The sequence below is a fragment of the Pipistrellus hanaki genome, assembly GCF_964339955.1.
Source record: "Pipistrellus hanaki genome assembly, chromosome: 2".
Classification (NCBI taxonomy): domain Eukaryota; kingdom Metazoa; phylum Chordata; class Mammalia; order Chiroptera; family Vespertilionidae; genus Pipistrellus; species Pipistrellus hanaki.
In genome coordinates, this window is record NC_140504.1 from 62,788,238 (window position 1) to 62,801,128 (window position 12,891).

The 12,891-nt window shown below is 39.1% G+C and overlaps 1 protein-coding gene across 23 annotated transcripts in view; it reads right to left on the reverse strand.

Moving 5' to 3' along the window:
- PHLDB2 (pleckstrin homology like domain family B member 2) overlaps positions 1-12,891 on the reverse strand; it is a 218,295-nt gene that overhangs the window by 43,076 nt on the left and 162,328 nt on the right. For 17 of the 23 annotated variants that reach the window (XM_084873986.1, XM_084873999.1, XM_084873996.1 and 14 more), the window contains 2 exons: positions 12,539-12,676; positions 1,445-1,573 (listed from right to left, as the gene is read on the reverse strand). In XM_084873986.1, the coding sequence (XP_084730112.1) occupies positions 1,445-1,573; positions 12,539-12,676 (267 nt within the window). The remainder of the gene's footprint in view (positions 1-1,444; positions 1,574-12,538; positions 12,677-12,891) is intronic. The other 6 variants (XM_084873998.1, XM_084873995.1, XM_084873988.1 and 3 more) reach the window with 1 other exon arrangement.

The following is a 12,891-nucleotide window of genomic DNA, read 5'->3' on the forward strand; positions in this document are numbered from 1 at the left end:
ACTATGTTGCTGACTCATAGTATTTCAGTTATGTAAAAACTTTAGTAATAAGGAGAGTTGAAAAATATTAAACAACTATAAAAATCAGTTTCCCGAACTCTTTTGTGAACTGACATAAACACAAATAAATGACAAACTAAAATAATTTTATAAATGCTATTATTCTTTTCCTAATCATTGATACAAGATTTCCAGAGAATGGTGCCATTGAGGGATTAGGAGTTTTCTCTTCTTAGAGCAAATTTAGCTGTACACGATAAAAAGAGTGACCAGGAAGAAACACTGTTGGAACTTCCTTTGATCCAACATTGTAAGAAATAACAAGTATTAAAACTGTTATGCTGCCATTTAACTTGTCTGCATTTGGCACTCTTTATTAAGATGCTTTCCACCTCTGCCATATACGGAAAAATTTTAACTAATTTTTCATAGCTTATCATGCTCAAGGCATCAAATGTCTTTGTATTAAAGGTCATCTTAAACATTTTCCAGGATGGGCTATCTTATTTTTCAACCTGGGAAAACTCAAGGAGGTAGACATAATGGCATGAATGAAACTAGCCTTCTTTTCTACTCATGTGGAATCATAAATTGTTAGTCACTCAATACTAATTACTATTATGTGATTTCTTTGAAAGTCCAAGACTTTTAGTGATTGGTTACCCGTGGTCACACTTTATTTGGGCTTCTGTTTTGAGGAACTAAGAAGTGGCCATTACCAATAGTTCTGAAACATCCACATAGTCGTGTTTTCAGAGCGTGGCTGTGTTCGGCACTGCCAGCGTCATGGATCAGTGAATAACCTGATTAAATTCAACTAGAAGGTCTGTGCTGCACTAAGTGTTTCAAAATCATGAAATTCACATATATTGAGGCCACTAGTACTGCCCTGCATCTTGAGGCTGAATGCTTGATTGGTGTGATTGTGCTCGTGTGTTCAATGTCACTACTCGTAAGAAGTAGAAGGAAAAACCATACACTAAATGGTGGTGGGGAGCAAACAGGAGAATAGGAGAATTTTTGGAGAAGAGGATAAAATCAAACTAAAAAAATATTCAAGGGCAAATAGTATTCCCAATGCAGCGCAGAATGGGGTGAAGATGTCAGTTGATTTAAATGCTACAATCTTGGTGACCATTACATGTCAGGAATTGCTCTCTTTAAAAAACTAAAACAGAAAACAAACAAACAAAAAGGCACCCCAAAACAAAGAATATTTTTACATTATCATTTAGGTGAAGGTAATTTTTAACTGATTAGCATGATATAATAGATACTGTCAAGAATGCATATTTCTGTTTAAAAAAATATCTAACGACCAGAACTTAGCAAATTTATGATATGTGAAAAAGGAAGATGGAGTAAGTGGAATTTAATTGAAAAAAACAAAAACAAAACAAAAAAAGAGCAAAAAACAATGGGCACATTCCTGTTTGCTACTGACCCTCTTCAGCTGCTGCTGTAACTGTTCCCGCATGGACTCAGGACAAGTGTCCAGCTGGGTCTTCTGCTCGGAGTAAAGCTCCTGAAGCCTCTCTAGTTTTTCCCTTTCAGCATCAAGCTTTACCTTCTCCTGAAGTTCAGAAATCAGAAAATAGAAGAATAGAAATTACCTTCACACCTAAGCAGGCGTTAGTGAACATTTCCCAAGGATAACACATACAGTACAGTATATGCAAACTCTAGATGTCCTATGAACGCAGAAACATAGGTTAGTGACTAGGAACAGGGGGTATAAATAGAAGTAGAAACAAGGGACCCATTTCTGTATTCTCAAAACACAATCGATCTCCTGGAGCATTGGTAATGACCCCCTTCTTTCTTTTCCTTCCTTCCTTCCTTCCTTCCTTCCTTCCTTCCTTCCTTCCTTCCTTCCTTCCTTCCTTCCTTCCTTCCTTCCTTCCTTCCTTCCTTCCACCACATTACAAAAGCTGGGGAAGCAACAGTAGTGTTGGTCAATGGTCAACAAAGAGCAAAAGCAATGCCAACAGAATTCATAAGACAGCCTTGCAGAGTCACTTGGCAGAGAGCCAGACAATGAAAAGCAGGCATTTACCTCAAGTACTGTGGTAGTCCAATTTGCTCAAGACATTTCTTAGGCAAGCTTTGGAAATCATTGTAATTTTATTCCCATATCAGAGGCACATTAGGCACTTTAGGTAATACCCTGGCATCCCAAACAGTTCTAGCTATCTGGTAAACCTCAGTGCTTAAGCAATTTGAGAATCTGATTCCCAGGAGGACATCTAATTCAGAGGCTGAGAGTTAGGAAAAAACAAAAAAGACTTGACTAAGCAGTGAGAGGAAAGTATGTTAAGAGACACAGAATGTGTGACAGTGTGACATTTACTGTGGAGATACGAACTTCCCCTAAAAGGACTGACTAAAAAAATAAGTGAAACATGTACTGTGAAAAAAGAGGAGAGGAGAACACCCAGGAGTCAGAGAATAGAGAGAAAGGAGAAGACAGCACTAAATCCCTCCGAAGTCACAGACTCCAAAGTGACCCCGGACATTTTCCAGAGTGCAATAGGTGAATCTGTAATGCAGCGATTACCAGGCCCTCCAACATCACTTGGTAAGCAAACAAAACTTCAACCTGTTTAGTGCTGGTCTTCCCAACTTGCGTTCCCTTTATGATACTCTGAACCCTTGACATAAACTTCAGACCTGATTCTCTCTTTGCACAACACTCTCAGACTACACAAAAGCATTTTATGAAGCATAACCACCGTTTCACCTCAGTAAGCAAAATACCATGTCTTTCCTTTCCTTCGTTCATTCTGTGTGAATTGGTAGAAATAAAACTGGCTTCTAAGTATATTACAGAAGTATTTTTTTAAAAGATGAAGCTCTGAAATAGTTCTATGAAATTATACTTACTATAACTTCTTCATCCAAATGGCCATGATTTCCTGTGTAAATGCTTTATAAAATACATTATAGTTCTTTTTTAAGTCTAAAACGATTCACTTGAGTGTCTATTTTTCGCTTAAATTTTAAAGTGTCAAGAACATTTTAGAAATGTATGTTTTGATTTAGAAATGCATTCTTTTCTCAAAATGATTAAATCCAGAAATCATAAAACTGAAATCCTACTTCATATATAAACCTAAAAATGATTCTGTAACTTATACCTAAACAGATTGTAAGTACAGTGTCCTGGTCTGTAAAGGCAAGTCTGCTCATTGGGAGAATACATTGAGCAGGAATTGGAGAAAGTAATGACACTGTTCAGAGAAAAAAAGGATTCTCAACTGTTGATTCACAGTAAAACTGAATTTACTGGCAGTACCAGTTAGATTTAGTCTTTGCTTTTAGAATCAATCATCTTTCCCTTATAAAACCAGCAATACAGAGTACCCATTGTCTTTTGGCCAATAAAATGTATTTCCTCTGTGTGTGGATCAAAGATGGCCCTCTTTAGAGAACAAATAATGTTATCCAAAAACAATTCTATTTCTAGATATTACATCACCAAATTTTGCAGTAAATCTAGTTCCAAACAGGAAGTTAAGCAAATAAGCAAACCATTTATTCCAATTAAATACCATAAGTTCAAAGCCCACAAATTTAAAGTTATATTTGATAAAAATCACGAATACAATATTTGATAATATGAAAAGGTGCTGGCCTAAAACACAGGTCTCAATCCAAAGAAATAAGCAATTGCTCTGAAGCCCTCATTAAAAAAAATTGTTACCAATAGATCACAAATGAACAGCTAATAAAAAATACCTCATGTTTACATAGTGCCTTCTTCCTGAGGTGCTCAAAACGTTTTGCAATCCCATACAAGGGGGCAGTTAGAAGAATTATGCAAGCAGGCACCATCAGAACCTTCTGCAGCTTCTCTGAGTTTTACCAGTAAGGCTGTGACCGCTACCTAGGTCTCAGTGGGGCCAAAGCTAGGGCAAAGGAAGTAAAGGAGAAGGATGAAAGAAGGACTAGTGGCAGGTGTACCGGGCCATAAATCACAGAGGTGACATCACTCCTGCCAGAGCCAGAAGTAGACCAACTCTGAGTCAGAAAGAAATTAATATTGCTCTCTCCTATTTGCTGCCCAGGAAGTTTTAAGAGGAAAATTAGCTCCAAGCAAGTAGTTAATTAGAGCTGAAAGTATCACCTAACACAGCGAAGGTGAAACAGATGGACAAATTAGACAGCGTTCTAATTGCTTTCTACAATTATTGCTTTATAATTGATTTTTACAGCGATTCTTGTTTTTTACATGTAAAATATTAAAACAGGGTGTCATTCTCTTGCCCCAGATTTAAAACTCTCCTATTCCAATGACCATAGCACAGTGATATTTTTCAAACATAAAATTGGGAAAGAGTATAAAGAGTTTTTTAGAGATTCATAAAATTGATTTTCAGGAAATACATGAATTAAAATTTTAATATTTTAATGAATTTAACTTTGTTGAAAAAATAAGATTTCAAGGAATTTGGACACACCAGGAAAACCCAGGTGTACAGGGGACATTTACAAAACCAAGAACAGATCGAGATTCCCTGGAGACACGGCTGCTTCCATCAGCACTGTTCTCACACTGACTTGTCCTCGTCACAAATTCATTGCCAGATGGTGCCTGTTTTGTGTGTTGAAGACTGATGTTCCTGAGGTGTATATACAGCCAAAAGTAAATCATTTGCGGGCAAATGAAAGTAGAAATCAGTACATACACCAGGCTTATATTTGTTTCCATAGTGAGTTGTTCATTCACTCACTCAATAAGTATTTATAATGGGCTAGGGGAAGAAAAGAGAGGGAACTTGATCACTTCTCATGAAGTACAGGCTATTCAGCTCTGTGGTTCTTAGCCCAGACTGCACCTTAGAATACCTTCTGTGAGCTTTTCAATATGTTATTTCCAGGACTCCACTTAGTCAAAAAGGCTAAGGAATGAGCCTTTAAAAAATCTCGTCAACCCAGTTGGTTGAGTGGCGTCCTGTGCACGTCCAGTCAGGGCATACACTTAGACTGTGGATTTGATGCCTGGTTGGGCACGTAAGGAAGGCAACAGATCAGTGTCCCTCTCTCACATCGATGTTTCACTCTCCCATCCTCTCTCTAAGCATGTCTTCGGGTGAGAATAAACACAAACAAAACAATAATAACAAAAATCTCTCCAACTTTTCTAACATGCAGCCAGGCTAAATTACTGATGTAGCCACCCAGGCTGATGTGAAAGGCAAAAGCAATGAACTATATTTTGATTTTCCTAACGACGACACCAGATTCTACCACAGGGTACACCAGAAATTGTTTTCAAATATTTGGTCTTAGCACCTTTGCTTCAGAATGTAAAAGGCTTCTCTTACAAGTACCATCCCAGTTGTTTTTGTCCCATATTTTTACATTCATATTAAATGCTTCAAGTAAACCAAAGGAAAATTGAATTGTGAGAGATTTCAATATCCAATATGCATTCAGAGGTAAATGATGCATTTCAAATTCAGGTGCAAAATGATTCTCTTCTAATAGACAGATGGTCAGGAGTGGTTATAAAGTTATCTTAAATAATCTGAATTTGCACAAAAGAATTGCCAATAATCTTCAATGAATGTAATAGACCAAGGGTTGTCACGGGACCACTTATGTTGCTAGATCTGTGCTTAGAAGACAGTAACATAAGTTTTCTCTCTTTTAAGTTGAATTCTTGAACTGAAAGTTGACTTGTTGGTTCTATCTGAATTTCAATACCACAATTCCTGAATACCAATGAAAAAAAATCATTTTAGCATATCTAAGTGTGCAATACTTGTTAGGGAGATGGCTCAAGATTATTCTGAAAAGATTCTTACTTTATTACCTTGTATAGCTGTTAGTGAAAGCAGAGGACACTCAGTGAAATTTTATTTCAGGTAAACAATAAATTAGCTTTTAATGTGAGTCCCAAATAATGCATGAGACATAATTATACCAAAAAAGTCCTTTCTTTTCATATTGTCATGTCATGAACTCATAGGGAATGGGCTCCCGGAGCTCAGGCTCCTTTCCATTGGTTCTCACACAGCGTGCCTCTCTGGCGCTTCAGCTGAACCCAGGTCCCTTTCTCTGTGGCTCCCTTCCTCATCTGATCATTTTCCTTCACACGTTCCAGGGAGCTATCTCAGCTAGAGTATTTAATACGCTCAGTGCGTACATTCATTCTGTTGGCCAGATCTTTCCCTTAACTTGTTTGTTCACAACAATGTCCACCACATGCTGGGTGACACTGTAGACTCTTCCAATTTTGCCACGGGAACATTTGTGAACACTGTACTTCCCTTGATGCCTACATCATCTTTTTTGTAGAGCTGCATGTATGTGGCCAAAAGAACAACTCCACATTTTCTAAAAGGCCCAGGAAACACATAGTGGGTACCTCTCTTCTATCCCTTTGAGTTAGTCATTTCGGCGAATTACTAAAAGATGGTTATTCCGGCCAAAGGAAAAAAAAAATAGTTTCTGTGTATTAGAAATGCAAATTTAACTGGAGGAGGGCAAATCCAAAAATCTCATTAGTTTGATAAGGTTTTCTTGAAAATAAAGATCCATCTTTGTAACTTCCAAACTGTCCAGCATAGAATCCAGCACACACTAGGTAATAGGAACATGCTTCATGAAACATTGGGTCAGATTTTGAATGGGTACAATGATGGGTTAAAATTCATAGTCCCTAAGCCGTCATTTTTAAGTATGGTCCATCCAAAATCCTCTCTGTACACCATAGAATCCCTTTCCTTAACATTTTCTAAACACTGTGGGGTTGTCTAGCGGGCAGGCATCCTTCTTGGTTCATGGATTAGGCAAAACCACTTATCTGAAATTCTTAAGGCCACAAGTGTTCCAGACTTCAGAATATTCTTAATTTTAGAGAGGTTACACAGTCCATATAGCAATATATGGCATTTCCAATGAGGTTGGGAAGATAACTTTACTCAAACATGTTACCATTTCTACAGCTACTTAAGAACATTTACACCAAGTGAGTATTAGTCAAAGTCAGGTTTTGCAACCAACTAAATTTTGGTGCTAACCTTACTAAACTATAAGCTTTTCCCCCCAATAAAACTTTTTAAATTTCGAATTGCAGAGGAATGATACAAAACCTACGTCAACAAATGGTGATTTTCGAGAACCCATTCTCTGTCTGTCTCTGAGGCATTTTCCTATTATTTCTTTTTAGGATTTTTTCCCCTTTGGCTTTGATATTTTAATGACAAAATTAATGGATATTTAGTGTAAAAAATCTTGGAACACTAAAACACTATGCAATCAAACAACCAACAGAAAAAAAAAATACTCTAATCTGGAATCCTGTTGATTTAATCCTCAAATCCTGTGATGTATATCCACTTCCTCTAACCAGGGAGCTAACTTTGAAATGTAAGAAAGAAGCATGGGAAGCGCTGGGTCCCTCTGGAGATGGACTATGACTTGGCAACACTCTTTACTCAAGTGGCATTAACACTTGGCTGAGGAATTCAGGCCTGGCTCAGGGTCTCCCCTGGCTCTGCAGGAAGGATGGGGAGGAAGTCACAGGTACTTTGGCAAGATAATAATGGGCAATAAAATTTAACCACCTGAAATACAGTGACATAAGCTTATTTTAGAAAAATCAGTCCATTAAGATTTCATTCAGCTGAAACCGGTTTGGCTCAGTGGATAGAGCATCAGCCTTTGGACTAAAAGGTCCGGGGTTCGATACCGGTCAAGGGCATGTACCTGGGTTGCGGGCACATTCCCAGTAGGAAGTGTGCAAGAGGCAGCTGATTGATGATTCTCTCTCTTCAATGTTTCTAACTCTCTATCCCTCTCTTTTCCTCTCTGTAAAAAAATCAATAAAATATATTTTTAAAAAAATATTTCATTCAGCAGCATGTTGTATGGCATAGAGTGATTTAAGCTTCGATTCACAACTTTAAGATTATCCGGCTATAAAATGTGCAGGTCAGGATAGATACAGAGTATCATAATCTACCTGAGTGAGGATCATTAAGAAAACACATAAGAAAAATCTATATAAACACACACATACGCCTGTACCTTCTCAGCAGATGCCCAAAATGGGACTTTGCCTTGCCTGAAAGCAGTGGAAGGAAGGGAAGCTGGCTCCCCATGAGGCCTTTGGCCAAACTGAGCTCCCTGGATCTGGTGGCCTCCCCACTCTCTGTCACCAAGCCCAATGAACTAAAGCAGTTTACTAGAGCAGAGATGAACAATCCTCTCTCCTTTCACCCACCCCCCAAAATACATGATGGCCTCTTCGCTTACTGCTTTATCAAAGAAGCATCTCCTCTGAGTTGATGTTTGAGTCGGATACTTGTATCTGTTCAGGGTTTATCTGACTCATAGAGATTCTGTCTGTGATGGGACCCCTGTCCGAGAACACGACAGGCAGGTGGCATTAGCCCAGAGTGACATGGAAACAAGCTTGCTGGTGCTCTTGACAGTGGTACCCAGAAGGGCAGTGAAAGCCGCTGAGCAGATGTTCCATAAGTACATAACTGAATACATCGCCTATATTTTATGTCATATGTATAATTATGTTTATATTTTATATGGCAACATTTAATAAGTAATAACCTATATTTATTAATACTAAATGTAAAAAATTAACTGACAGTTCCCAAATCAGTTAAAAGAAATGACACTAAAGACTGGTCTTGAGACCTAAGGAAACAAAGTCAATAATTTCACAGCGGGATTTGAACTCTGAAGTGTTACTAAACCTTCTTCCTAGAGCCAGGCCTACAGGATGTGCAATCAACATCTGAAACTGAGCTCGCCCAACAGGGATATGTTTTCAGGTTTTGGTTTACTCATTCCACAGTTTATATCTGATAGCAGCAACAGGTGTGTGGAAAAGGAAATGAGAATTCAAAAAAGCAAAGGCCACTTCCTCCTTCTGTCTTACACTCCGGCTGGACTGGCAGTGTGATTACAAGCCCTTTGGCATGTGCAGTTGGGCCGCCCGTCCCAGCTGTCCCGACACTTGGCTGCTTTGCTCTTGGGCAGGTGTTTGGCTCAGAGCTTCTGGAAAGGCCCAGCCTGGACTTGTCCTGAGCAGGAGATCCATGAACAATTCTCAGAGAATACTGGGTGGTATGCTGGCACTCACTACAAGCTCAGTGAACAGTCTCAAACACTGCCTTCCTCTATTTCACAGGCCAGAGAGGAACGTAAATATCTAACAAGCCCAGAACGAATGTAAATGATCATGTGTGATTCATAAAAGGACTAAAAGAACAACACGGGGAACATAATCTGAACTGGAAAGGTCTTTAAAGGCTTTTTGGAAATACTAACACTGAACCTAAACCCTGAAAGATGTAACAAACAGACACAGACTATGAGGAAGGGAATTGCAGGCAGGGCAAACTGATCCACAAGGGACCTTCTGTGGGGGTGGGTTGGGGAATAGATCTTTAAACAAATAGGAAGAAGATCATCGGGAGAGTAGTGTGAAGAAGGGGAGGTGGTGACAGAAAGGCACATGACAAGTAAGGAATTCAGATTCACATAAAATGCAGTGGAACATAAACCTGAGCGATATAAGCTACTTTTATATATTTTTTAAAAAGTCCCTCTGGATGCTGTGAAAAGAATGGGCTGAAGGAAAGCAAATGGGAATGGGACCAAGGAAGATATTTTGAAGATTCAGAAGAGAATACTATTAGCTGAGATGCAGAGAAGTTGAAGTAAGTAATGGAGAGATGTGTTCATAATCAACGATGTGGGAGTGTGGAGAAGAAGTGTCAAGATCTACTCCCAGGTTTTTGTATGAACATCAGGGTGGACAGAGATGCCATTTCCTGGACTGGGAAAACCGGAGCAAGAATAGGATTGGAAAGGGAGAAGATGTGGAAGGCAAGAGGAAGGATAAGATCAAGAGTTCACCTACAGGGTATCTGAGTGTAGATATCAGGTGGGCCATGGGATATGAGCCAGAAGTTCAGAAAAGGATGGTAGACTAAAGACAAACATGAGACAGTAACAAGCACATACAGGTTAGTGGAAGCCATGGCTATAAAAGAATGTGAGGATACAAAAAAAGGTACAGATCAGAGACAAATACTCTTAGTACCTGGTTAGATAGAATCAGAGGAGCAAGCAAAGGAAACTGAGATGAAATAGCCAGAAAGATGAGTAAGAGATAAAAATGAAAAGCAGAAGAGCATGGAAAGGGAGACAAAGGGGTGGGAGAGAAGGGATTTGCCAAGAAAAAGTTGTCCCCTGCCTTGAATGCTTCTCAGGAGTCTAATCATAAGAGGACTGAAAAGCCCCTAGTGAGCTGGGCAGCACCTAGATCTTCCATAATTTTAACAGGAGCAAATCTGATGGAGCAGTGGGAGCATCAGCCAACTGGAATGAGAAGAATGGTTAAGTGGGAAGAAGACACACAGAGTACTAGAAAACGGAAAGTCTGCCTATGATGAAAAGAAGTGAAATGAGGTATTAGCTAGTAGAATGTTTAGTGGTAAGTAATAAGTTTCTAAAATGCTAATGCTGGCATGCTAACAGTAAAGGTCCGGTAAAGAGAAAGAAGAGGGTGAAGAGGGATACAGGACTGCAAATGCTGAGGTGAATGGCATGAGGCCCATGGCACATACAAAGCCTCTGGTCTTTGAAAGGAAGACCTCAGCCGTGAGAGAGGGGATGCTTCTCATTTCTCAGTGCAGTGGGGAATTAGATCCTCTCAAAGCCAGAGGGAGGAAAGGGGACCAAAGGTTTGAACAAAGCAAAGGTATAAAATCGCCATACCATAAAATGGTGGAATAAGTTTGCTTGAGAAACAAAGTAATACCACCAAGCAAGGCAGGGTCTCCATTGGAGTTTGGTTGTCAAGAATATGTGGTAGCATCATCTAGCTCAATCGATTTTCACTTCCCTCAACCTCCTCTGCAATCCCTCACCCAAAGCTAGTTTCTGCCATTTTTTCACACCATGTGATGACAGACAGTAATCCCACCTTCTAAGACCAACTAATCCCTTAACAGCTGCATGAGCTGATCCTATACTTCAGGCTCCCACTTGTATGCATAGCCTCCGTAAGCCACCAAAACAATAATAGGAAGGAGGGAGGTGACCCCCTTGCTTGCTCCTGCTCATGTTCCTGGAGTTCCACATTACCTTAGGTCTGCAGAACATAAAAAAAAAACAAAAAAAAAAAAAAAAAACTTTCAGTGGATGTGAGACTCAGCACTGATTTAACTTACTTCTCTTTTGGGTAGAATCTGATGCGAATGACAGAGACAAATAGGACTTGTAGGCCATTTCATGCAAGGGCTATACAGAGATAAATAACCACATGGATGGGAAGGCAGAAAGGTTCACTGGGAACATGATGCCTATTCCTATGCCCCATAAGTTTTCCAAAATGACATAAATGATAAAATACTAGTAAGTCCCAAAAACACAGACATCTGATGCCTCCAACAAAAGTTTCTTGCTATCTCAGTGCAGAATCTTTGAAAAGCATCATCCTCTCAAACTGCACAACCAGACAATCAACCCTTTGAATTGGTTTTGAGCTTTGAAAGAAAAATATACCTGTTACCCAAATGGGCTCTTTATTATCTCAAAGTCTGGGGCTAGACAAGACACACATAAAATTTAATACGAAAAAGCTGTGCAGTTTAATCTTGACAAGCAGGAAACCAAGATATTGATGTGTAGCTTTTAATCTGACTTCAATTTCTGACAATATCTTTTTGAGCTTATTTTCTGGCACCAAGATCAAACGCCCTTATTTATAGGTCTCGAACAAAGAAGAACCTATTAAAAAGGAAGCCATGTTCAGCAGAAAATCCTTTCCCCATATTACCAGTAGAACTTACTCAAACTGAACATTTTTTTTTCTTTTTCTCAACTTAGTGGAGAACATGGAGAGCAAGAGAGAATATGTTAAAGCTCATTTTGCTTTTTATTTCTCAAACTAGAATTTTAAAATGTTCAATTTAGGCTTAGTGCAGCTGCAACTAACTCAGAATGCGAGAGGAGAGTAAATAAAATATTTCCCAGAGAAAAATAAAACAGAGAGAAAACACAACTACCACCCTGGATTCGAAAAACTACAATAACTTTTCATACTTTCCCTAGTAGATGTAAGGAAACTTTCTAGGTCGTCGCCTCAAAAGTATAAGCAGGACCTTTTCCAAGATAAGTGTCAACTGTGCTTCACAGGCAGGATGCCCTGGGTGTGAGGATCTTCTGAAAACTGCGATGTGTCTTTCAAGAGCAGTGCGCTTACACTGAAGACCACGGCAAGGCAAGGCAGGGGAGATGAATGGCTCCCATTCATCTTTTTAATAAACAGAAAAATGAAAAGAAATGAGGAATCATATTTGAATATGCATAAGTCATTACTATAGGGCACCCATGGTAAAGAAGGTCAGTATATTAAAAGAATTCCTTAAAAAACACAGTGGAATTAGAAGAGCAGAAGGACTAGCGGAAAACTGCGGCAATTCATACATTTAGATTCAACCAAATGGGACCACCATTTTCCCCATGAAAATTGCATCCAAACAGCATTTTCTTTTACCTTGGTCTTTTCACCGACAATGTTCTTTTCCAGTTCTGCTATCTTCCGGTTTATGTGATCCAAAATCTCCTTCTCTTTCATCAGCTCAGTTGTTTCAGATTTCTGCTCCCCTTCCAAAAGAGCACATTCCATATCCAGCTGCGGACACAAAACAAAGCCCAGAGGTGTTTCACCTTCAGGGAAATTCTCAGCTGCTCATTTTAGAGGTTCATCTTTAACAGCTACCAATTCTACTGTGTCAGCCCGACTGTGGGGCCTAGAAACTACTTCAGAGAGCCCACGAGAGGGTTAGGAGTCCTTCTGACATATATCCTATCTCCCTAGAATATAAGAAAAATAGTTATTTAATTTTT